Raw genomic sequence first — 27539 nt, forward strand, 5'->3', positions numbered from 1 at the left:
GCTGTGAAAGTGCTATACTCAATATGCCAGCAATTCTGGAAAACTCAGCAGTGACCACAGGACTGAAAAAAGTCAGTTTTCATTCCAATCTCAAAGAAAGGCAATGCCAAGGAATATTCCAACTACTGCACAATTGCACTCATCTCACACCCTAGCAAAGTAATGCTCAAAATTCACCAAGCCAGGCTTCAACAGTATGTTAACCATGAATTTCCAGATGTTCAAGCTGGTTTTAGAAAAGCAGAGGAACCAGAGATCAAATTGCCAACATCTGCTGGATCATTGAAAAAGCAAGAGAGTTCCAGAAAAACATATATTTCTGCTTTATTGACTAATCCAAAGCCTTTGACTGTGTGGATCACAACAAACTGTGGAAAATTCTTAAAGATATAGGAATACCAGACCACCTGACCTGCCTCCTGAGAAATCTGTATACAGGTCAAATAGCAACAGTTAGAACTGAACATGGAACAACAGATTGGTTCCACACCAATCCTTTGGCCACATGATGTGAAGAGTTGATTCACTGGAAAAGACCCTCATGCTGGAAAAGATCGAGGGCAAGAGGAGTAGGGGACAAAAGAGAATGAGATGGTTGGATGGCATCACTGACTCAATGGACATGAGTTTGAGCCAGCTCCTGGAGATGGTGAAGGACAGGGAAGCCTAGCGTGCTGCAGTCCATGTGGTCACAAAGAGTCAGACACAACTAAGTGATGAACAACAACAACTTCTCTTTCAGTTATTCATTCATCAGACATGAAGTCAGGTACCTCTTCAGTTTCAGGGATGAATAAGGCTTAGTTTCTGCCCTGGAGAAGCCCAAGCCCATCAGGGAGGTAAATACACAAGTCATTACTGGAGGGAGTGGTAGGTACCATGATGTAGACTTTCCTGGGGTTGCAGGGAGCCTCACAGAAAAAGGCATCTGAATTTCAGGACACAAAGAGAGATTAGGGATGCCCTAACAAAGCTAGTGGGGGTGATGGAATTCCAGTTGAGCTATTCCAAATCCTGAAAGATGATGCTGTGAAAGTCCTGCACTCAATATGCCAGCAAATTTGGAAAACTCAGCAGTGGCCACAGGAGTGGAAAAGGTCAGTTTTCATTCCAATCCCAAAGAAAGGCAATGCCAAAGAATGCTCAAACTACCGCACAATTGCACTCATCTCACACGCTAGTAAAGTAATGCTCAAAATTCTCCAAGCCAGGCTTCAGCGATATGTGAACCATGAACTTCCTGATGTTCAAGCTGGTTTTAGAAAAGGCAGAGGAACCAGAGATCAAATTGCCAACATCCACTGGATCATAGAAAAAGCAAGAGAGTTCCAGAAAAGCATCTATTTCTGCTTTATTGACTATGCCAAAGCCTTTGACTGTGTGGATCACAATAAACTGTGGAAAATTCTGAAAGAGATGGGAATACCAGAACTCCTGACCTGCCTCTTGAGAAATTTGTATGCAGGTCAGGAAGCAACAGTTAGAACTGGATATGGAACAACAGACTGGTTCCAAATAGGAAAAGGAGTACATCAAGGCTGTATATTGTCACCCTGTTTATTTAACTTATAGCAGAGTACATCATGAGAAACGCTGGACTGAAAGAAACACAAGCTGGAATCAAGATTGCCGGGAGAAATATCAATAACCTCAGATATGCAGATGACACCACCCTTCTGGCAGAAAGTGAAGAGGAACTCAAAAGCCTGTTGATGAAAGTGAAAGTGGAGAGTGAAAAAGTTGGCTTAAAGCTCAACGTTGAGAATACGAAGATCATGGCATCTGGTCCCACCACTTCATGGGAAATAGATGGGGAAACAGTGGAAACAGTGTCAGACTTTATTTTTCTGGGCTCCAAAATCACTACAGATGGTGACTGCAGCCATGAAATTAAAAGATGCTTACTCCTTGGAAGGAAAGTTATGACCAACCTAGACAGCATATTCAAAAGCAGAGACATTACTTTGCCAACAAAGGTTCGTCTAGTCAAGGCTATGGTTTTTCCTGTGGTCATGTATGGATGTGAGAGTTGGACTGTGAAGAAGGCTGAGCGCTGAAGAATTGATGCTTTTGAACTGTGGTGTTGGAGAAGACTCTTGAGAGTCCCTTGGACTGCAAGGAGATCCAACCAGTCCATTCTGAAGGAGATCAGCCCTGGGATTTCTTTGGAAGGAATGATGCTGAAGCTGAAACTCCAGTACTTTGGCCATCTCATGCAAAGAGTTGACTCATTGGCAAAGACTCTGATGCTGGGAGGGACTGGGGACAGGAGGAGAAGGGGACGCCAGAGTATGAGATGGCTGGATGGCATCACTGACTCGATGGACGTGAGTCTGAGTGAACTCCGGGAGTTGGTGATGGACAGGGTGGCCTGGCGTGCTGCGATTCATGGGGTCGCAAAGAATCGGACACGACTGAGCAACTGATCTGATCTGATCTGATCTGAGCTCATCTTCATTGTTGACAAAGTCATCATTTTCCTTCCAGTGTGCCTGTCTGCTTCTCCCTGGACATCCCTGAACCCAGCCTTGTGCTGCCCCAGAACAGTATCATCTGGGGAGGATGCTTTGATTTCTGCTTCAGCAGGTTTAAAACCCACTGAGATAATTTCTATTTAGGTTCCTGTCTTTTCCTGACCTGCTTCTTGAGAAACCTGTATGCAGGTCAGGAACTAACAGTTAGAACTGGACATGGAACAACAGACTGGTTCCAAATAGGAAAAGGAGTACGTCAAGGCTGTATATTGTCACCCTGCTTATTTAACTTCTATGCAGAGTACATCATGAGAAATGCTGGGCTGGATGAAGCACAAGCTGGAATCAAGATTGCTAGGAGAAATATCAATAACCTCAGATATGCAGATGGCACCACCCTTATGGCAGAAAGTGAAGAGGAACTCAAAAGCCTCTTGATGAAAGTGAAAGAGGAGAGTGAAGAGGTTGGCTTAAAGCTCAACATTCAGAAAACGAAGATCATGGCATCTGGTCCCATCACTTGATGGGAAATAGATGGGGAAACAGTGGAAACAGTGGCTGACTTTACTTTTTGGGGCTCCAAAATCACTGCAGATGGTGATTGCAGCCATGAAATTAAAAGACGCTTACTCCTTAGAAGGAAAGTTATAACCAACATAGACAGCATATTAAAAAGCAGAGACATTACTTTGTCAACAAAGGTCTGTCAAGTCAAGGCTATGGTTTTTCCAGTGGTCATGTATGGATGTGAGAGTTGGACTATAAAGAAAGCTGAGTGCCAAAGAATGGATGCTTTTGAACTGTGGTGTTGGAGAAGACTCTTGAGAGTCCCTTGGACTGCAAGGAGATCCAACCAGTCCATTCTAAAGGAGATCAGTCCTGGGTATTCTTCGGAAGGACTGATGTTGAAGTTGAAACTCTAATACTTTGGCCACCTGATATGAAGAGCTGACTCATTAAAAAAGACCCTGATGTGGGGAAAGATTGAGGGCAGGAGGAGAAGGGGACGACAGAGGATGAGATGGCTAGATGGCATCACTGACTCAATGGACATGAGTTTGGGTAGGCTCCAGGAGTTGGTGATGGACAGGGAGGCCTGGCGTGCTGCGGTTCATGGTGCCGCAAAGAGCTGAACACGACTGAGTGACTGAATTGAACTGAACTCTTCCTTCAGAGCAGATTGTTTCTAAATTGTGTGCTTATGGTTTTACCTTTATACAGTTCTAAGAAGACTTTGTCTTTTTCTTTTAAGGTAACGATGTTCTTGCATTTCCTGTGGACTGGGCCACTTACAGCTATCACAGTGATCATCCTGCTCTGGATGGAAATAGGAATATCTTGTCTTCCTGGGATGACACTCCTTATTATTTTGATACTTTTGCAAAGCTTCTCTGGGAAGCTGTTTTTATCACTCCGGTAAGGGAAATACTGGTTTAAAAAAATAGATGATATATACTTGGTGAATCCACAGTCTACTCTATGCTCTTGTTAAAAAACAAACAAACAAAATAAAAAACTTCTCTGATCTCTTTTTTGCATGTGTTGCAGACCCTTCAGGCTTAGCTAGTGGAGGCTCCATTCTTAAACTAAAGATTGATCTTGAAGGGGGAAAGGTGAAGCCATTTCCTGGTTCTTCCTGGAATTGTACTTGAATAAGTAGCGTCTGTAAGCAGAATTTACCTAAGTCCAAGTTGTTTAAACATTATTAAATAGTAATCATCCTATAGACCCAATTCCAGCTGCATATATTTTTGCTATGCTTGTGTTAGGATCATTTTCAATTATTTAAGTTCATGTCTTGTTTTTAATTCACTGTTGCTTTAAGTTATCAGAAGTCCAAGGGCATAAAGACATAAATTTATAAAGCCCCACAGTACCAGCAGCTTATATGATAAAAGAGTGTCTAGTGATGAAGGGTCTAATGCTGATGAGTTAGACTTGAAGCATTTATCAGGGGATTGGAGGTGTGTTGTTCAGATTGTCAGGTGATGGAGATGTACTGTTTGAAGCACATTGAGCTCTTTTCCTTTCTTTTTTTGGTGACTTTATGCATGTTATTTTTCTCTACTTAGAATTTCATTTCTTATATTTACCACAGAAAGATGTTCCTTATCCTTTGAGGTCCTGTTCGAGTGCTACCAGATCTCTGAAGCTTTTCTTGCTTTCCTTTCCCATTGGAATTAACAGCCCCATCTTTTCTGCTCCCTAGCACTTTAATAATATTTTATTATGGCACAAACATTGTCTTTCTGTTAGATTTGGGTATCTTCTGCCTTGGGCAGGTGGTTTGTACCTGACTTACTTCAGGTTTTCCTTAGCCAACACTGCAAGTTCTCCAAGTTGTTTGTTGAATTGGGCTGAATAGTTGACTTCCTAACTGAAGTCTTCCTCCTTTTTTACTTTGAGTAGAACCTGCCTGTGTTGTCAGCTTAGGAGAGCTGTAGGGAATCATTTGATCCCTGGTCATAAGGAAATTTTTTCTGTGATCACTAAGGCTCATCTCTTATGTTTGTTCCCTTAGGAGTAAGACTGCAGCTCTCACAGATGACAGGATTAGGACCATGAATGAAGTTATAACTGGCATCAGAACAATAAAAATGTATGCTTGGGAAAAGTCATTTGCAGAGCTTATTACCAGATTGAGAAGGTAACTTTCTGTATATGTCAAACCACAGTTTGTACTTTTTTATTTCCTGTCTCTTTTATTTACCATCTTCCTAAAGGAAAAATATATATCCTTCTTTCTTATATAGAAATGAAATTTCACATATCAATACCCCAAATCCCAAGGAAGCAATGATCCTAAGATGTTAGTATTTGAGTTGATGACATTTAAACTAAAACTACAATTTATGTTAATATAGAACAAATGGGAAGATTGTAGAGATTGTATATTTGTATTGGGCCAAACTTTACGAATCAGTAATTTTTATTCCAAACAGAGCCATGAAAATACCATTCCTTTTGAATTGCTTTAGGTTTATAGAAATTTTGTCCATCTTTCATTTAAATATATGATGAGTGTTTATACTCCAGCACAAGCTATTCATAATTCTCTGGCTGCACCCTGTTACCTCTCACCTTCGCACCTTTGTGAGGGCCCCTCTCTCTGCTGGGAATACACTCTCTCATCTCCCTTCTTCTCTGGCTTCCACCAGCCCTAACTGACTCCCACGCATCTTCTCAGGGTCCATGTATGTGTGAATTGTCCTGACTTTACTGCTCTGGGTTACACATCTCTGCTCTGTGCTCCCATGGGGGCCATGCTGGCTGCCTCTGTCTAATGTCTTGGTGGACATGTGAAATCTTAGTTCCCTGACTAGGGATCAAATCCATGGCTGCTGCATTAGAAGCATGGAATCTTAACCACTGGGCCACCCATCTTCTTTTCTAAGTTCATGAACTCCTGGAAGGGACAAGTTCTCTCTTTCTGTCATCCTCAAGACACCCTGCACAGGACTTGTGATTATGAATGCTTGTTGAATGAATGTTCAAACTCAAGTGTTATTGACCCAAAATGTTTAAAATTATGACATTAAGCCTCCGTTTAGTTGGTAGAGTGAAGTGGTGATGAAGTGTGTGGTCCTTGGGTTGGGGCAGAGCCCCAAGTGTGCACGGTATAGTGTCTCCATGATGTGAGGGATGGTTCATCTTAATCTGTGTCCACCCCCTAGAAAGGGGCCACTCACACAGGGCACTTGAATTCATAGCTTGGATGTTGATGCTTCTTTTAAAATCTATTTCCTCCTCTCTTTTACAGGAAGGAAATTTCCAAGATTCTGAGAAGTTCCTACCTTGATGGAATGAATTTGATATTCTTTGACACTGCAAGCAAACTCATCCTTTTCGTCACCTTTACCACCTATGTGCTTCTTGGCAACATGATCACAGTTAACCAAGTGTTTTTGGCCATAACACTGTACCAAGTTGTGCAGTTTACAGGCATCCTCTTCTTCCCCACAGCCATCGAGAACGTAGCAGAAACAGTTGTCAGTGTCCGAAGAATCAAGGTTTGGTGACAGATAACTTTTTAAAGTTTTAGGTAGATTGTAGGTAAAATGGTTCCTTTTATTTGGTGTCACTGTGTGCCAGTTAGGTGAGATTTAATGCTTTCGGGCATAGCTGGTAGCTGTTCCAAAATGTCATACATACTCCCCTCTCTTCTTTGGTAGAATACATTACAAATAATGTAAGATCGCTGATCATTTATGAGCAGCAGTAGCAGTGGCACAGGGTTCTTGATATACAAGTGATGGCTGCAGGGCAACTAAAATGTCTAAAAGCAAAAGAAGTAAACAGATTGCATCTCCTGTGTTAACTTTAATGACTAGCAACTGTATTCAGTCCTGGGGTGAATTGGAATCCTCTCTGAGTCTGGAGGGAAAGAACTTGCTGAGAGGTCCTGCTCCTTGGACAGGAAGAGTGGCCTCAGATTCACTTAATTCATTCTTTAAAAATGGTTTCTTTCCTCCACAGATGGTTTGCTTATTGATTTCTGAACATGCCTTTTGGATCTGACTTGTCCTCTTTACCCTTACTCTTTAATCCTATCTCTAGTTGGCTTCTTCCTTTCATATTTGTGATTTCCACCATACCCACTGTCTCCTTTTTTTCTAACTGTCTCTATATTGCTAAGGGCAAATAATTTACGTCACCAAAATAAGAGCCTGGCATACAGTAGGCTCTAAAGTACTTGGATGTTTATGAGTAGGTCTAAAATGAAGGTAAACTGGCTTTGTGAGCCAGCCTGGGCATGACTTTGAGTGTCTGGGCTTTATAAAATATTTAATTGCTTTTGTCCTTCTCCTCAGTGATGGACAGACAGTAACAGATCTATAGTGAAGTTAGATAGGTCTGGGTGTGATTTTATTTTATTTTTGGGTCTTATAAAAGTTGAATTTTTTTATGATGAAGTTTCTATATACTATACAAAAAATGATTACTCACAAAGCAGATCAGTTGTACAGGGTTAGTTCTGGTCCCCTGATTTTTATCATTCTTTCTGCCAGAGGCTTCTAGCAACAACACTGTTAAGGGATGGTCCATTCAGTTCAACAATTTTTTTTTTTTTCCCCTTAGCTTTCTCATATTGAAAGAAAACACTTAGGAATATCCCTGGACCATAGTCACATTGTCAATGACAGGGTAATGTGTCCAGATGGAGGCTTCATACATGTGCTGTACTGCTGTGATTTTGTTACAGTGCTGTGATTTTGACACAGCCACTATCTTTGATCGCTGTTGCCAGGGCTCACTGTGTAGTCTGGGTACACGCAAAGTCTTACAGGTTTTCTCATTTAATCCTGATAGCAATTGAATGAGATGAGCTTGTGTCCCTCCTTTACAGTTAAGGTAACAGGTTTCTGTATCAGGTGAAACAACTTACCCATCCTCAAATAGCCTGTAAATGACATTCTAGGATTCTACCCAAAGCCTGGTTTCTTAGCCATTGTTACATTATTGTCTTCTTAGTACCTTCTGCCAAGTGGAGTGACTCCTTAAGTGTGATTTACATCAACTAGTCTCACTCTGAAGATATGCAAAGGTTCCCTGCTTCCTGAAAAATTAAAAATTTTAACTGTTAGCTCCACTGGCCATTCTGTTTGTTTCCCAGCACTCTGACAAGTGAGGCGGGAGGGAGGTGGTGAGGTTGTCTCTGTGACTGCCACAATCACCCCCACTTTGGGGTCTTGGCAAATTCTGTTGTGCCCCCCGGGTTGCCTTCTCTTCTCTCGTTGATTTAAGCAAATACTGCTGAGCCTCCAGCAGCCCCATGAGCCTTTTCCAGCACTTTGTTTCATGCTGATCCTGGGGTTCTATTTATGTACACAGCCAGTCCCGCGCCACCCAGCATCATGTCGGGTGGGCTGATGTTGACTTCCTGGTAGTGTTCCAAGCCCCGTGACAGTTGACTGTGTCTGGTAGACTGTATCTGATTCTTTAGTGTAGTGCCCGGACTATACTGGACATATCATGGGCATCAAGTACATACTGGATTGACTGAAACAATAGTTACAGGAAATGGCTGGGAGCCTACAGAGGCCCAGGGTGGCTCAACCTGCATTAGAAGCTGGAGAAATGCAGAGGGAGGGAGCAGACTGGGGTTAGCATTCCCGGAACATTGATCTTTGGTGTGTGTATGTGGTGTGTTTCAACTTAGGCGAGCTGGATCTTATCAAAAGTGGAAATAGATCTGAATCTTCCCTTTGTTTTCTGTGTCTGTCTGTGTATCAAACCAGCCCAACTGGACTCAGTGGGCCTGCTCTCTAAAGAGAGGAGTTGTGGCTAGCCCAGTCTGGTGTTCATGTAGATAATTAGGAACTCTCAATCTTGATTAACAAAGTTAGTCTGAAAGTCTTGCCAGCCATCATGAAACAAGGGAAGATTAAAACCATTAGACTTTATGCTAAAATGCATCTGGAGTCCAAAGATGATCTTGACATAGAATTTCCTCCTGTTTGGAGTTGGCCAGTCTTTTTTCTCTTTTTTTTTTCTTATTTTCATTTTATTTATTTATTTTTAATTGGAGGATAATTGCTTTACAATGTTGTGTTGATTTCTGTTGTACAAGATCGTGAATCAGTCATAATTATACATATATCCCCTCTTAAACCTCTGACTCTTTTCAATCCTGTGGACTGTAGCCCACCAGGCTCCTCTGTCTGTGGAATTCTCCAGGCAAGAATATTGGAGTTGGTTGCCATTTCCTTTCCCAGCAATTCCTCCCAACCCAGGGATCCAACCCAGGTCTCCTGCTTTGTAGGCAGATTCTTTACCATCTGAGCTACCAGGGAAGCCCTATTTTCATTTTATTTACTTATTTTTAATTTGAGGATAATTACTTTACAATGTTATGCTGGTTTCTGTCATGCAATATCATGAATCAGTCATAATTATACATATATATCATCTCCCTCTTAAACCTCCCTCCCCTCCACATCCCACCTCTCTAGGTTGTCACAGAGTACCAGGTTGAACTCCTGGTGTTATACCATAACTTCCCTCTAGCTAAGTTGCTCAGTCATGTCCAACTCTTTGCAACCTCCTGGGCTGTAGCCCACTAGGATCCTCTGTACATGGGATTCTCCAGGCAAGAATACCGGAGTGGGTTGCCATTTCCTACTCCAGGGGATCTTCCCAATGCAGGGATTGAACCCATGTCTCCTGCATTGGCAAGTTGATTCTTTACCACTGAGCCACCAGTTTAACACATGATAGTGTATATATGTCAGTGCTATTTTTCACTCTTAACGTATGTCCCACCCTCTCCTTACCCTGCTGTGTCCACAAGTCTGTTCTCTACATCTGCTTCTCCATTCCTTCCATGCAAATAGATTCATCAGTATCATTTTTCTAGATTCCATATTTATACATTAATTTATGATATTTGTTTTTCCTTTTCTGACTTACTTCTCTGTATATAACAGGCTGTAGTTTCATCCACCTCACTACAACGGACTCAAATTCATTCTTTTTTATGGAATTGCCAATGTTCGTTGGATCTTAGAGAAAGCAAGGGGATTCCAGAAAAACGTTTATTTCTGCTTCATTGACTATGCTAAAGCCTATGACTGTATGGATCACAACAGACTGGAAAATTCTTAAAGAATTGGGAATACCAGACCATCTTACCTGTCTCCTGAGAAAACTGTATGCAGGTCAGGAAGCAACAGTTAGAACTGGACATGGAACAATGGACTGGTTCAAAACTGGTAAAGGAATACAACAAGGCTGTATATTGTCACTATGTTTATTTAACTTATATGCAGAGTACATCATGAGAAATGCCAGACTGCCATTTGTGAGTCATAAACTGGAATCAGTAATGCTGGGAGAAATATCAGCAACCTCAGATATGCAGACGATACTACTCTAATGGCACAAAGCAAAGAAGAACTAAAGAGCCTCTTAATGAGGGTGAAAAAGGAGAGTGAAAAAGCTGGCTTAAAACTCAGTATTAAAAAAATAAGATCATGGTGAAAGGTTGTTGCTGAAAGATAAGACGCTGGGATTCTTAGCCTCCGGAGGAGAAGAATTCAATCTGGGGCCAGAAGTGAGGTTTGATCGCTCAGAGCTTTTGTGTAATAAAGTTTTATTAAATTATAAAGGAGATAGAGAAAGCTTCTGACATAGGCATCAGAAGGGGGCAGAAAGAGTACTCCCCTGCTAGTCTTCAGCTGGATATTATATAGTCACTAGCACCCACTCCAGTGTTCTTGCCTGGAGAATTCCAGGGATGGGGGAACCTGGTGGGCTGCCGTCTATGGGGTCGCACAGAGTCGGACACAACTGAAGCAGCTTAGCAGCAGCAGCAGTCTGTTAATGAAAGAAAGGAATGTCTTAAAACTCAGAATGGCACCAGACCCCTCATCCATAAGATGCATTTTGGGATAATATTGGCACCAGACTATTCATCCAGGGCAATAAAATGATTGACTTGAATCTTGTAGAAGGGCAGATTACCATACAAATCATTTTGTTTACATAGATTAGGGGAACAGTATCTGAGTATAACATACTGGTTTGTCAAGTAGGTTCTGAGCCATTAGGTGAAACCGACTTGAAGACAGAGTCTGGGGTAAGTGCATAGTACATTAGCATAGCTTATGACAGACATTGCCATAAGAAAAATGCTTTGGTTAACTCAAGGTTTGATAATAGTTAACTTCAGGTGAAACCAGGTGTCATTATGGCAACACAGTATTTTAAGAGAAACCTCCTTTTAAATATGTATAGAGAAAGAAAAAAAAAATATCCCTTGTTTGTTTCCTGCTGCCGCTTAAGAGAGGTAAAAATGTCTGACACTTGCAGCCTATTTCCTCCGTTTGGAGACCCCTGGCCTTCCTGCCTATTACCCTCTCAATGGCATCTGATCCCATCACTTTATGGTAAATAGAAGGGGAAAAGTCCTAAGCAGTGACAGATTTTCTCTTCTTGAGCTCTAAAATCACTGCAGATGGTGACTGCAGCCTTGAAATTAGAAGACACTTGTTTCTTGGAAGGAAAGCTATGACAAACCTAGACAACATATTAAAAAAGAAAGACATCATCTTGCTAATAAGATGTAAGGTCTGTATAGTCAAAGTTATGGTCTTTCTAATAGTCATGTATGGATGTGAGAGCTGGACCATAAAGAAGGCTGAGCACCAAAGAACTGCTTTCAAAGTGTGGTGCTGGAGAAGACTCATGAAAGTCCCTTGGAAAGCAAGGAGATCAAACCAGTCAATCCTAAAGGAAATCAACGCTGGATATTCATAGGAAGGACTGATGTTGAAGCTGCAGCTCCAATACACTGGCCACCTAATGCGAAGAGCTAACTCAATGGAAAAGACTCTGATGCTGGGAAAGATTGAGGGCAGGAGATGAAGCGGGCAACAGAGGATGAGATGGTTGGATGACATCACTGATTCAATGGACTTGAACTTGGGCAAACTCTGGGAGATGGTGAAGGACAGGGAGGCCTGGTGTGCTGCAGTCCATGGGATTGCAAGGAGTCAGACACGACTTAGTGAAAGAAAAACAACAACAAATATTCCATTGTGTATATGTACCACAATTTCTTTATCCATTCATCTGTTGATGAATATCTAGATTGCTTCCATGTCCTGGCTATTGTAAATAGTGCTGCAGTGAACACTGAGGTACACATGTCTTTTTGAATTATGGTTTTCTCAGAGTGAATGCTCAGTTGTGAATTGCTGGGTCATATAGTAGTTTTATTCCTAGATTTTTAAGGACTTCCATACTGTACTCCATAGTGGCTGTATCAATTTACATTCCCACCAACAGTGTAAGAGGGTTCCCCTTTCTCCACATCCTCTCCAGCATTTATTGTTTGAAGGTTTTTTGATGATGGTCAATCTGAGTGGTATGAGGTGGTACCTCATTCAGTTTTGATTTGCATTTCTCTAATAATGAGTGATGTTGAGCATCTTTTCATGTGTTTATTGGCTATCTGTATATCTTTGGAGAAGTGTCCATTTAGATCTTCTGCCCATTTTTTGATTGGGTTGTTTGTTTTTCTGATAAGTTTCATGAGCTGCTTATATATTTTGTAGATTAATCCTTTGTCAGTTGTTTCATCTGCAATTATTTTCTCCCATTCTGATGGTTGTCTTTTCATGTTTATTGTTTCCTTTGCAAAAGCTTTTAAGTTTAATTATATCCCATTTGTTTATTTTTGTTTTTATTTCCATTACTCTAGGAATTGGGTCAAAGAGAATCTTGCTGTGATTTATGTTGAACAGTGTTCTGCCTACTTTTCCTCTAAAAGTTTTATAGTTTCTGGCCTTACATTTAAGTCTTTAATCCATTTCAAGTTTATCTTTGTGTGTGGTGTTAGGAAGTGTTCTGAAATCTTTCTTTTACATGTAGCTGTCCAGTTTTTTCATTATCACTGATTGAAGAGGCTGTCTTTTCTCCATTGTATGTTAGTCTTTTTTCTCTTAAGGCCTTTGACTAATTGCATGAGGCCCACCCACATTATACAGGTGTCTCACTGGTCTCTAATCCTAGGGTAGACAAAGTGTGAGCTGGGAAGCTGGATGAAAGTGTGAGGAGCCATAGGAACTACAGACATGCCTTATTTGCTAGTGGCTGATGCAGCAGCAACAGGGATTTTCAGGTGGGCTTATAAGGTATACATGAACAGAAGTGGCAAGTGGCCAAGCTGTTACTTTGTATTGTGCCTGTGCAGTGCTATAGATGATCTCAGCCATTACATAATCATGTAACATCATTGTTTCTAGAAGTGGGGCAAAAGAGCCAGACCATTGCCATCTGGGCTACTTAGTATTCTTCTACAGGGGGATAATCTCCTTTACTGAGTCTACTGATTTTAATACTAATCTCATCAAAAAATACTTTCACTGTGATAACCAGATGTGTTTGAGCAGGTGTCTGAAGACTGTGCTTTCAAGTTGACATAAAATTAACCATCACATCCTCTTTAATCCCCATATCTTCCTTTGAGCTCATAGACGTGACTTTGCCCTCACTAAACCACATGTTTGTGGATTTCTTTCCTTCCCCGAACTCCAGACTTATGTAAAGGGCAGATACAGTGCCTCATTCGTCTTTGTAGTCCTCACAAATAGCAGGTGCCCAAAAAGTATGTAACTGAAGGAACCATCCAGCTCCATCATGTCTGGGAGGGATTCTGCAAATGCCTAACCATTAAGCGTGGTTTTAGTGGGAAAAGTGTTAACTCTTATTCTTTGGTGGATTATGTGGTGCACCAAAGAGTGTAGCACAAAAGGGGTCCTAAATAAGGTTTTTAGGGAATTGTGCTCAAATATTTGGGTAGGATTTTTTTTTTCCCCACAAAAATTCAACTGAACTGTGTCTGAGGCTTGAAATTCCTTCCTATGTAGGTGTGTGCAATAACATTAACATTATGACCTGCTGAGAACTTTGAATTTTCCTGGTGCTGATTTTGTCAGGTTTCTTTGTGTCCTGGTAAAGGAAGCTCCTTTGATTTGAGCAAGAAACATAAATTTTCCTTCATGTACATAAAATTTCTGGCAGGAAGATGGCCTAGGAATTGAGATCTTTTTGACAGTTATTTTTGGTAAATGTGGGACAAACGGCTAAGAATAGAGTGATGAGAAGGGTTAGTGTCAGAATGGCAAACTGCTTCCTGGTGGATTGAAATCATGATTGAAATATATATAATTTAAAAATTTCGATTTTAGCCTCTTTTTAAGTTCATTTGATTTCTCTAACCCTTAAAAAGATTAGTTCTCTAGTTTATCAGAATCACCTGTAGTGCTTATTAAAACTAAATGATCACACCTTGGAGATTCTGATTCACTAGGTGTTGGCTGGAGTCCAAGATGCCTATTAACATGTCTTTAGTAAATGTCCCTGGGTACCTGAAAATAGGCCACATTTGGGAAACAGTGCCCTAGTTGTGGAAAAGAGCAAACAAATCCAAACTGCAAATCCAATAGAGAGGATGTCAAGATCATTTGAAAAGTAAAATTAGTTGAGAGGAAAAACCTGTCTTGGTTTACACTAGATGTTTTAGGGGCAAATTTGGAATTTATTCATCTATTCCATCACCAAGATAATTGAATAAATAATTGAGGCTTGGCACAGGCTAGGTGTGTATGTATAATGGCCAGTAAGGAAATACAGAGAAGTCTGTCCTCCTTGGAATTTCTTTCATCAAGTGGGGGGTTAATAACAAACCAAATAGTGAAACTCACTGTGGATGTGTGTTTTTGTGTCATTAGTACTTGGAAGGAGAAGTCTGAGTTGAAATGAGGTACTTTGTTAGAGACGCTGGTTTAATTTTGGAGATGGTACTTCCTGGGAAGACTGGAGAATTTCATGTGTGGGGGTGGGGAAGGTGGGAAGCCGATACTTTGCATTTTCATGGGAATGGTGACTGTGACAAAGGCTTTTAGTGCCATAAGAAGGAACCAAAAGGTCTGAGGCTGCAGAGTAGAGAGTACTGGAGGCCTGAGCAGGGAACTCTACAGGAAACCACAAGTTAAGGATTTTAGTGTCTCAGAACTCAGCCCGGCTGCAGCCTTGGGAACTGGACAGGGAGGTGGGGTGGGGACCTAGAACAGAGGCAGAGAGATGAGTGTGTCAGGAGGCTGATGCAGTACGTGGTCCAGGGACAAGATGATGTGGTTTGGTTTAGAGTGAAATAGACTTGGCCAGATTTCAGAGCATTCAAGCACAACTCAGGGCATGTCTTGAATTGGGTATGGCAGGAAGGGAGAGGTGAATGCTGGGATGTTTTGGGTTATGGGGCTGTAAAATACCTGGATTTGTTGAAATATGGAGTTCTAATATGCTGGCAAATTTGGAAACTCAGCAATAGTCACAGGACTGGAAAAGGTCAGTTTTCATTCCAATCCCAAAGAAGACAATGCCAAAGAATGTTCAAACTACTGCACAATTGCACTCCTCTCACAGGCTAGCAAAGTAATGCTCAAAATTTTCCAAGCTAGGCTTCAACAATATGTGAACTGAGAACTTCCAGATGTTCAAGCTGGATTTAGAAAAGGCAGAGGAACCAGAGATCAAATTGCTAACATCTGTTGGATTATAGAAAAAGCAAGAGAGTTCCAGAAAAACATCTACCTCTGCTTTATTGACTACGCTAAAGACTTTGATTGTGTGGATTACAACAATATTGTGGAAAATTCTTCAAGAGATGGGAATACCAGACCACATTACCTGCCTCCTGAAAGATCTGTATGCACGTCAAGAAGCAACAGTTAGAACCAGACATGGAACAACAGACTGGTTCCAAATAGGGAAAAGAGTACATCAAGGCTATATATTGTCATGCTGCTTATTTGACTTATATGCATAGTGCATCATGAGAAATGCTGGACTGGATAAAGCACAAGCTGGAATCAAGATTGCTGGGAGAAATATCAATAACCTCAGATATGCAGATGACACCACCCTTATGATAGAAAGAGAAGAAGAACTAAAAAGCCTGTTGATGAAAGTGAAAGAGGAGAGCAAAAAAGCTAGCTTAAAACTCATTCATAAAAAGAAGATCATGGCATCCAGTCCCATCACTCTATGGCAAATAGATAGGGAAACAATGGAAACAGTGAGAGACTTTATTTTCTTGGGCTCCAAAATCACTGCAGATGGTGACTGCAGCCATGAAATTAAAAGACATTTGCCTCTTGGAAGAAAAGCTATGACAAACCTCAGTTCAGTTTAGTCACTCAGTCATTTCTGTTTGTGACTCCATGGACTGCAGCACTCCAGGACTTCCTGTCTATCACCAACTCCTGGAGTTTTCTCAAACTCATGTCCATTGAGTTGGTGATGCCATACAACCATCTCATCCTCTGTCATCCCTTTATTCTCCTGCCTTCAATTTTTCCCAGCATCAGAATCTTTTCTAATGAGTCAGCTCTTCGCATCAGGTGGTCAAAGGATTGGAGATTCAGCTTCAACATCACTCCTTCTAATGAACACTCAGGACTGATCTCCTTTAGGATGGACTGGTTGGATCTCCTTGCAATCCAAGGGACTCTCAAGAGTCTTCTCCAGCACCACAGTTCAAAAGCATCAATTCTGTGGCACTCAGCTTTCTTTATGGTCCAACTCTCACATCCATACATGACTGCTGGAAAAACCATAGCCTTCACTAGATGGACCTTTGTTGACAAAGTAATGTCTCTGCTTTTTAATATGCTATCTAGGTTGGTCATAACTTTCCTTCCAATGAGTAAGCATCTTTTAATTTCATGGTTGCATTCACCATCTGCAGTGATTTTGGAGCCCAAAAAAATGACATCAGCCACTGTTTCTACTGTTTCCCTTTCTCTTTCCCATGAAGTGATGGGACTGGATGCCATGATCTTAGTTTTCTGAATGTTGAGCTTTAAGCCAATTTTTTCACTCTCCCCTTTCACTTTCATCAAGAGGCTCTTTAGTTCTTCTTCACTTTCTGCCATAAGGGTGGTATCATCTGCATATCTGAGGTTATTGATATTTTTCCTGGCAATCTTGATTCCAGCTTGTGCTTCATTCAGCCCAGCGTTTCTCATGCATATAAGTTAAATAAGCAGGATGACAATATACAGCCTTGACGTACTCCTTTTCCTATTTGGACCCAGTCTGTTGTTCCATGTCCAGTTCTAACTGTTGCTTCCTGACCTGCATACAGATTTCTCAAGAGGTAGGTGGTCTGGTATTTCTATCTCTTTCAGAATTTTCCACAGACAGCGTATTAAAAAGCAGAGACAATACTTTGCCAATAAAGATCCATATTGTCAAAGCTATGGTTTTTCCTGTGGTCATGTATGGATGTGAGAGTTGGACCATAAAGAAAGCTGGGCACTGAAGAATTGATGCTTTTGAACTATGGTTTTGGAGAAGACTCTTGAGAGTCCCTTGGACTGCAAGGAGATCCAACCAGACTAATGAATTCAGTTCTGAATATTCATTGGAAGGACTGATGCTGAAGCTGAAACTCCAATCCTTTGACCACCTGATGCTAAGAGCTGACTTATTAGAAAAGACCCTGATGCTGGGAAGGATTGAAGATAGGAGGAGAAGGGGACAACAGAGGATGAGATGGTTAGATGGCATCACTGACTTGATGGACGTGAGTTTGAGCAAGCTCCTGGAGATGGTGAAGTACTGGGAAGCCTGGTGTGCTGCAGTTATTAGGGTCACAAAGAGTTGGACACGACTGAGTGACTGAGCAACAAGGGGAAGAGAAGATCATAAACTTGGTTTTGTATTCTGAGAGGCTTTTGAAAGTCCCCAGTGTTTGCTATACAATCCACCCCAGTTACCAGCCAAGTCTGATTCAACCTCCTTCCTAGTTTATAAAAGGAAATAGAAAATGAATATAATTATCTGATCTGATGTTCATTTTTCTTCCTCCCCAAGACTTTCACTTATATGTGTTAATGCCCAATTAAAAGGTAAATTTGAAAACAGGAAAGGAAGAAAAGATCAGCTGAGTTTACTGACTAGGTGGTCATAACTAGGCAAGGTTTGACCGTAGATGATCTGAAATCATTATGAGCATATAGAGTTTAGAACATAGTATGGTGTTGAGCCCTGCTGCTTCCTGCAGCCTGGAACTTGGTAGACTGTATGGTCATCTCTCATAATTTCCACTTATCATGTCTGGGAGCCCTAGGAATAAAATCCACCACCCCTGCCCACCCTGGAGGGGGTTTATGGGTTTTACCTGTGGACCTGCATATGGGTTTTATAGCATTGTATCTTCTTGTTTACACATGCTTTTCAATTTCCTTTTTTCCATGTACAGAAAATGAAAATTTATTGATATTATAACCTCATAACCAAGAAGTCCATCTATTTTTCTCTAAGTGAAGAAAGGGGCCCTGTGGTTTTGGCATTGCATTATTTCAATAGGATTTCAAAAGATCTTGTTTTAACTTCAAAGCACTAAAAATCTTAAATAAGTTTTACATCCAGTAAAATGTGTCTCTGAGGTTATATTGTTCACAAAGCTGCTTAGATTTTTCCCCTATCTAGATAGGGGACTTTCCAAGATAGACATTGGAAAGTCTATCTTTTTGGCTCTAGTTCTGACCTTGATACTTTCCTGCATGACCTGTGCTTGTCCTGCACTTCATGGTGAGATAGGCTGGGATGTGGGATGCTTTACTGGACTGCTTATAGGTGGAAAAACATCTCTTTGAGCAACAGAATATAAAGAAAACTATGAGACTAAAAATAACTGCATGCACTGGCAGTTGGGATAAATTAGGAGCAATAAGATACAAAATGCCAAAACCAAACTGCCATTTCTGAGGTACCCAGAGCAAAAGCAATGTACTGCACATGATCCCTGCACATAGCACCATCAAAGGGGTGGGGGGACCACCTAAGCCACCTCTTCAGCCCCACCCACTGATCCGTCTCAACTTTCGCCCCATTTGAGGAACTAGCTTACCCCCTACCCCAGCCCCCTGTGAGTGAGCAATGACATCTGTTAGTTGTTTTCACTCCTAAGTCAAAGTGCACTCTGCTTATTACATGGCAGTCCAATACATCAGACACAATATAATTGAGGCAAGAAATATAACTTTATTTGGAAAGCTATCTGATCAAGAAGATGGCAGACTAGTGTCTCAAAGTAACCATCTTATTTGGTTCTGGATGCCAGTTTCTTTTGTAGAATACAGAGCAGGAAGAGGTGAGGAAGTAAAATAAAAAGGTCATTAATGTTGCAAATATCTCCTGGAATGGCCAGCCTTGGATAGGGGATGTATTAATTTCTTTTTTGCAGCCATTCTCAGGTGGACAGCTTCAGGATATTTGTGTGAACAAAGGCATTTTGGTTTCACATTCAGACAGAGAGGCAGGGTTATTTGAGGGCAGGCCATTATGTATGTTTATAGCTATCGACAATGATTATAATAACAAAAGTTACGAAAAGCAAAGGTTAAAGTAAAGGAAACAGATCCAACATGGAATCAAACTTTGTTCTGGTCTGTTACACTCCCTCATACTGCAGCATGAGTCCTACTAAAGCTTTGCCTGAATTTCTCATCCGGTCTCTTTTCAATTTCTATTGATTCAAGGATCCAAGAACCCAGGTCTGTGAGAGTGGCTTTAATGGCAATTTTGTTTTTTTAATAAATTTATTTATTTTAATTGGAGGTTAATTACTTTACAATATTGTGTTAGTTTTGCCATATATCAACATGAATCCACCACAGGTATATATTTCAGTGTTTTTCATCACCCTGATCTCTAGAGAATTCAGCCAGCACTTCTGGCACCTTTACAAGCTGGTCAGATGTTGACTGAAGTCTCATCTAACCTCTGGAAGATTGTAACTTTCCCCTCAGACATGTTATTTATAGACAAGTTCTCAACAGATTTACATCCTCACTTAATGCATAATTTTTCTTTTTTTGAAGGTGGAGAATTCTATATTTTGATATGCACTGAATATTAAGTGTATTATTTTTCACTGCACACACTGAATATTAAGTTTTATGTTTTGGCAATATGCTTTAAGCTGCAGTTGGAATTTCTGCCTTGACTAGATTTATAACATATATAACTTTTTTCTTGTTGCTCTGTTAGCTCTGACTATGCAAGGCTGTAGCTTGTCTGTGGTTGGACTGATTTGAACAGCCCTACAGTCTGTTCCTTCATTTAGCTGATACCCATGATGGGCTGACTCTGTGCAAGGTTCAGTCTCATTAGAGTTGGGACTGTGTAAGTGCTCGAATGACATAGTTATCCACCCTCTATGTGATGTAATGGGAATCCCCTATGGGAATTCAGAGGTATGGAGGTAAGTGTCAGCTGGAGACATCCTGACTGGGTCCCAGGAGGATTAGTATTTGAGGCGAGGCAGAAGAATGGGTGGAGTTAGTACTCAGGGTCTCCAGGCAGAGGCCACTTGGGGAGTGTGAACTTAGGTGCTGTTGGTCACTGGAGGGTTTTAAGCATGGTGAACACTTTCAGAGGTGCTGTAAAGAGATCAGGAGGAAGTGGTGTAGGGAAGGGCTGGGGAAGGAACTGTTACCAGGGTTCTTAGCCTCCTTAATCAATAGAAATTGACCAGAGGCCAGACAAGAAATTCAGGCAAGGCTTTACTGGGGCCCGTGCTCCAGCAGCAAGGAGGGAGAACAAACAGTAATTTCCCTTGCTTGCTTGCTCCCCAATGAGGGGCAAGACTGTTCCTTATATGGGGAGAGGGTAGGGGTGTGTCCAGGGGTCAGGCCACAGATGTGGTTTAGGTGTTTCATCCACTCCTAAGGTGGTATTGTGTGCAGGGGCATGTGCAGTACCCTGCTTTTGTTCTGACATGCTGTTTTTGCTCCAGGCTTTTCAAAAAGTGGCATTTGGGGTTTTTTATCTCTTTGTATCTTTTGGGTCCAGAATTTGCCCCAACTGCCCATGCACGCAGTTATTTTTAGTCCCTTAAGATTTCTTTGTAGTTGGTTGCTGGAGGAGAGATGTGTCCAGGTGTAAGTGCTGCAGCACTGCAACAAAAGGTCCAAGGTCCCAGCCTGTCTCAGAACCAGCAAAAGAAAAGTTGTATCAGTATTTGAAAAGATTAATAGTGAGAGTCTGAAATTGTGTTGTTTCAAGAAAAAAGCAGAATTGGAAGAGTTTTGAGCTGTGTCAGAACAGATGAAAGCCCATACCTGGCTGATGATGGGAGAGGTGGTGTGGAGAGAGAACTTAGGCTGCGGTGGTTGAGAGTCTGCAGAGGAGTCCTTAGACCACCATCCGTCCATCCTGCCTCCTGTTGAACACAGGCTCAGGACAGGTAGGAGTAGCTACCTAACCTACCCAGTGTTAGGTTCTTAGTGAACCTGGGTGAGAGGAAGAGGGAAATGGTTGATCACATATCCTACCAGTTGGTCTTTGAGAGAAATGCAAGGATCCTGTCTTCCTTTTCCTGCACAGAAGCAGGTTATCATGTTCTATTTTTACCAGTTCTTTTCTTTTCCTTTGAAAAAATTTTATTTCAAATTATATGTATATAAAAAAGACTGGGGCAACATTTATTTGCTTGCCATTTGCATCATACATTCTTCCCCAACTAAGAGTTTTGTTATAAAATAAAGTAGTTCTTTATTTCTTTGGGACCCAAAATCACTGTAGATGGTGACTACAACCATGAAATTAGACACTTGCTCCTTGGTAGAAAAGCTATCACCAACCTAGACAGCATATTAAAAAGAGACATTACTTTGCCAACAAAGGTATGTCTGGTCAAAGCTATGGTTTTTCCAACAGTCATGTGTGGATGCGAGAGTTGGACTATAAAGAAAGCTGAGCACCGAAGAATTGATGCTTTTGAACTGTGGTGCTGGAGAAGACTCTTGAAAGTCGCTTGAACTGCAAGGAGATCCAACCAGTCAATCCTCAGGGAAATCAGTCCTGAATATTCATTGGAAGGACTGATGCTGAAGCTGAAACTCCAATACTTTGGCCACCTGATGTGAAGAACTGACTCATTGGAAAAGACCCTATTGCTGGGAAAGATTGAAAGCAGGAGAAGATGACAGAGGATGAGATGGTTGGATGGCATTACTGACTTGATAGACATGAGTTTGAGCAAGCTCTGGGAGTTGGTGATGGACAGGGAAGCCTGGCGTGCTTCAGTCCACAGGGTCTCAAAGAGTCGTACATGACTGAGTGACTGAACTGAACTGAATTCTCTATTGTGAATTTCTTCTCTCTCAGGGATTCACAGTCAAAATATCTAAGAATACTAGTGTACCTTTCACAGAAAACTTCTATGTAAAGTTTATCAGATTGAGTATTTGGTAGTGGGAGAATCCCAGGGAGAGAGAAAACTGCTAACGTACCAGGCGGGTTAAACTCTCACCATGCAATATTCTAGTGGTTTCAAGAAGGTTCTGCCTCTTATGTTTTCCTTCATGTCTTTCATATTTAGGAAAGCTTCTTTTTTCTTACTAAATGAAGTAAGTTTAGTAAATTATAATTTGAAATAGTGTAAATAATTTAAAGTTTGTTCAATTATTATTTAATAAACTATTAAATAGCCTCCCTACTTCTACTTATCAACAATAAATGTGTCAAAGTAGAATACTTATCAACAGTAAATGTGTCAAATGATAAACTTGAGGTGACGATGATGTTCTGATAAAGACAGATTGAATAATGAAACTTTAAGTGGGTAAATGTATGATTTTCATTATTTTTCAAGTTCTGAACACATACTCCCATTAATGTTTCTTTGCACTCAAGGAGCCTCAGGAGAGACCACTTGTAAAGAAACTTTCTCACTAAAGCTGTGCTCTACTAGCTACCAAGTTTTGAGACCATTGTGGACTGTTCAGTTCAGTAGAGTTCAGCTGCTCAGTTGTGTCTGACTCTTTGCTACCCCATGAATTGCAGCATGCCAGGCCTCCCTGTCCATCACCAACTCCCGAAGTTCACCTAAACTCATGTGCATCGAGGTGGTGATGCCATCCAGCCATCTCATCCTCTGTCGTCCCCTTCTCCTCCTGCCCCCAATCCCTCCCAGCATCAGGGTCTTTCCCAATGATCCAACTCTTTGCATGAGGTGGCCAAAGTATTAGACTTTCAGCCTCAGCATCAGTCCTTCCAATGAACACCCAGGACTGATCTCCTTTAGGATGGACTGGTTGGATCTCCTTGCAGTCCAAGGGACTCTCAATAGTCTTCTCCAGCACCACCGTTCAAAAGCATCAATTCTTTGGTGCTCAGCTTTCTTCACAGTCCAACTCTCACATCCATACATGACCACTGGAAAAACCATAGCTTTGACTAGGTGGACCTTTGTTGGCAAAGTAATATCTCTGCTTCTGAATATGCTATCTAGGTTGGTCATAACTTTCCTTCCAAGGAATAAGCGTCTTTTAATTTCATGGCTGCAGTCACCATCTGCAGTGATTTTGGAGCCCCCCAAAATAAAGTCTGACACTGTTTCCCCATCTATTTGCCATGAAGTGATGGGACCGGATGCCATGACCTTAGTTTTTTGAATGTTGAGCTTTAAGCCAACTTTTTCACTCTCCTCTTTCACTTTCATCAAGAGGCTTTTTAGTTCCTCTTCACTTTCTGCCATAAGCGTGGTGTCATCTGCATATCTGAGGTTATTGATATTTCTCCCAGCAATCTTGATTCCAGCTTGTGCTTCTTCCAGCCCAGCGTTTCTCATGATGTACTCTGCATAGAAGTTAAATAAGCAGGGTGACAATATACAGCCTTGACGTACTCCTTTTCCTATTTGGACCCGGTCTGTTGTTCCATGTCCAGTTCTGACTGTTGCTTCCTGACCTGCATACAGGTTTCTCAAGAGGCAGGTCAGGTGGTCTGGTATTCCCATCTCTTTCAGAATTGTCCACAGTTTATTGTGATCCACACAGTCAAAGGCTTTGGCATAGTCAATAAAGCAGAAATAGATGTTTTTCTGGAACACTCTTGCTTTTTCCATGATCCAGCGGATGTTGGCAATTTGATCTCTGGTTCCTCTGCCTTTTCTAAAACCAGCTTGAACATCTGGAAGTTCATGGTTTATGTATTGCTAAAGCCTGGCTTGGAGAATGTTGAGCATTACTTTACTAACGTGTGAGATGAGTGCAATTGTGTGGTAGTTTGAGCATTCTTTGCCATTGCCTTTCTTTGGGATTGGAATGAAAACTGACCTTTTCCAGTCCTGTGGCCACTGCTGAGTTTTCCAAATTTGCTGGCATACTGAGTGCAGCACTTTCACAGCAGCATCTTTCAGGATATGAAATAGTTCAACTGGAATTCCATCACCTCCATTACCTTTGTTTGTAGTGATGCTTCCTAAGGCCCACTTGGCTTCACATTGTAGGATATCTGGCTCTAGATGAGTGATCACATCATCATGATTATCTGGGTCTTGAAGCTCTTTTTTGTACAGTTCTTCTGTGTATTCTTGCTACCTCTTCTTAATATTTTTTGCTTCTGTTAGGTATATACTATTTTTGTCCTTTATCAAGCCCATCTTTGCATGAAATGTTCCCTTGGTATCTCTAATTTTCTTTTTGTTTTTTTTTCACCTGGGCGGCCGGGAGCAGGCTTGGGCTGGGGACGACAGCAATCCAGGGGGTCAGGCTCAGTGAGCCAAGAGCGCGGGTCACTGCCCACAGGGCCATGAGTTTGGCCAGACTCGGGCATGCTCAGGACTCCACCATCACCTTTAGCCCAGCCGCCTGGCACTGCTGGATATCTCTAATTTTCTTGAAGAGATCTCTAGTCTTCCCTGTTCTGTTGTTTTCCTCTATTTCTTTGCATTGATCGCTGAGGAAGGCTTTCTTATCTCTCTTTGCTATTCTTTGAAACTCAGCATTCAAATGGGAATATCTTTCCTTTTCTCCTTTGCTTTTCACTTCTCTTCTTTTCACAGCTATTTGTAAGGCCTCCGCAGACAGCCATTTTGCTTTTTTGCATTTCTTTTCCATGGGGATGGTCTTGATCCCTGTCTCTTGTACGATGTCATCAACCTCTGTCCATATTTCTTCAGGCACTCTGTCTATCAGATCTAGTCCCTTAAATCATCTCTCATTTCCACTGTATAATCATAAGGGATTTGATTTAAGTCATACCTGAATGGTCTAGTGGTTTTCCCTACTTTCTTCAATTTAAGTCTAAATTTGGCAATAAGGAGGACTGTTAGGTCATAACAAACGTCTCGGTGACATCACTGAGCTTGTTTGTGATTGGTAACTAGGAGAATGAACTCAGTGTAACATGGAGTTATTCTGGTTCTTTGGCATGGGGCTCTAAAAAGCAGAAGTAACATTTTAACTTTTAGAAGGAAAGGAAGGAAGTTCTCATTTGTTGCAGCTCTATTCTTAGAGAAGTGCTGACATCTAAGGCTCTTCCTAGAGAGAGGCACATGCCCATCTGGTATGACTCTGGGCTGCAGCAGGTTGTACTTCCTCCTGTACCCAGAGTTCCTCTTCCACCTGCTCTGCTCAGATTTGGACGTGGATATTCCCATTTTACTGTTTTTTTTGTGTGTGTGTGTGTGTGTGTGTGTGTGTGTGTGTGTGTGTGTGTGCATTTTTAACATCTGCTGAGGTGGCCTCCACTGAACATTGAGTTGCCTGTTCGCTGGGCTGTCCAGGTTGTCTCTGTAGGTACTAGTTTTTTTTTTTTTTTTTTTTTACTTATTTATTTTTAACTGAAGGATAATTGCTTTACAGTATTGCATTGGTTTCTACCAAACATCAACATGAATCAGCCATAGGTTTATCCATGCCCCTCCCGCTTGAACATCCCTCCCACATTCCTCCCCATCTCACCCCTCTAGGTTGTTCCCCAGCCCCTGATTAGAGTTCCCTGAGTCAGACAGCAAATTTCCATTGGCTGTCTCTTTTACATATGGTAATGTATAATTCCATTTTACTCTCTCCATACATCCCTCGCCTTCCTCCCCTACTAGCCTTGTCCATAAATCTGTTCTCTATGTCTGTGTCTTTATTGCTGCTCTGCAAATAGGTTCATCTGTACTATATTTCTAGATTTCACATATGTGCATTAGTATTTGATATTTGTTTTTCTCTTTCTGACATAATTCACTCTGTATAATAGGCTTTAGTTCATCCACCTCATTAAGGCTGACTCAAATGCATTCCTTTTAATGGCTGAGTAATAATCCATGGTATATATGTATCACCACTTCTTTTTCTTTTTAGTTAATTTATTTATTTTAATTGGAGGCTAATTACTTTATAATATTGTAGTGGTTTTTGCCATACATTCACATGAATCAGCCATGGATGTACATAAACCCCCCTCCCACATCCCTCCCCATCCCATCCCTCAGGGTCATCCCAGTGATCTGGCCCTGAGCACCCTGTTTCATGCATCAAACCTGGAATGGTGATCTGTTTCACATATGGTAATACACATGTTTTATTGCTATTTTCTCAAATCATCCCACCCTCGCCTTTTCCCACAGAGTCCAAAAGTCTGTTCTTTATCTCTGTGTCTCTTTTGCTGTCTCAGACATAGGGTCATTGTTACCATCTTTCCAAATTTCATATATATGTGTTAATATACTGTATTGGTGTTTTTCTTTCTGACTTACTTCACTCTGTATAATAGGCTCCAGTTTCATCCACCTCATTAGAACAGATTCAAATGCATTCTTTTTAATGGCGGAATAATATTCCATTGTATATAAGAGACATTACTTTGCCCACAAAAGTCCGTCTAGTCAAGGCTATGGTTTTTCCTGTGGTCATGTATGGATGTGAGAATTGTACTGTGAAGAAAGCTGAGCACCAAAGAATTGATGCTTTTGAACTGTGGTGCTGGAGAAGACTCTTGAGAGTCCTTTGGACTGCAAGGAGATCCAACCAGTCCATTCTAAAGGAGATCAGTCTTGGGTGTTCATTGGAAGGACTGTTGCTAAAGCTGAAAATCCAGTACTTTGGCCACCTCATGTGAAGAGTTGACTTATTGGAAAAGACTCTGATGCTGGGAGGGATTGGGGGCAGGAGGAGAAGGGGACGACAGAGGTTAAGATGGCTGGATGGCATCACTGACTCGATGGACGTGTGTTGAGTGAACTCTGGGAGTTGGTGATGGACAGGGTGGCCTGGCGTGCTGCAATTCATGGGGTCGCAAAGAGTCGGACACGACTGAGCGACTGAACTGAATAATGAATGACATTGAACATCTTTTTGAACATGTAATTATTAGCCATCTATATCTTTTAATTGGAGAAATATCTGCTTAGGTCTTTTGCCCACTTTTTGATTGGGTTATTTGTTTTTCTGGTATTGATTTATAAAAGCTGCTTGTATATTTTTGAAATTAACCCTTTGTCAGTTGTTTCATTTGCTATTATTTTTTCCCATTCTGAGGGTTGTCTTTTCACCTTGTTTACAGTTTCCTTTACTGTGAAAAAGCTTTTAAATTTACTTAGGTTCCATTGTTAATTTATTTTTTTATTTCCATTACTGTAGGAGGTGGGTCATAGAGGATCTTGCTGTGATTTATGTCACAGAGTGTTCTGCCTATGTTTTTGTCTAAGATTCTATAGTTTATAGTCTTATATTTAGATCTTTAATCCACTTTGAGCTTATCTTTGTG

General features: G+C 41.2%; 1 protein-coding gene across 1 annotated transcript in view; it reads left to right on the plus strand.

Moving 5' to 3' along the window:
• The window catches only part of LOC104973089 (ATP-binding cassette subfamily C member 4-like), a 149005-nt gene that overhangs the window by 93312 nt on the left and 28154 nt on the right, over positions 1-27539 (plus strand). Inside the window, exons 6-8 of the mRNA XM_059892171.1 lie at positions 3727-3890; positions 4996-5121; positions 6235-6484. Coding sequence (XP_059748154.1) covers positions 3727-3890; positions 4996-5121; positions 6235-6484 — 540 coding nt within the window. The remainder of the gene's footprint in view (positions 1-3726; positions 3891-4995; positions 5122-6234; positions 6485-27539) is intronic.

The sequence above is a fragment of the Bos taurus genome, chromosome 12 (genome assembly GCF_002263795.3).
Source record: "Bos taurus isolate L1 Dominette 01449 registration number 42190680 breed Hereford chromosome 12, ARS-UCD2.0, whole genome shotgun sequence".
NCBI lineage: Eukaryota > Metazoa > Chordata > Mammalia > Artiodactyla > Bovidae > Bos > Bos taurus.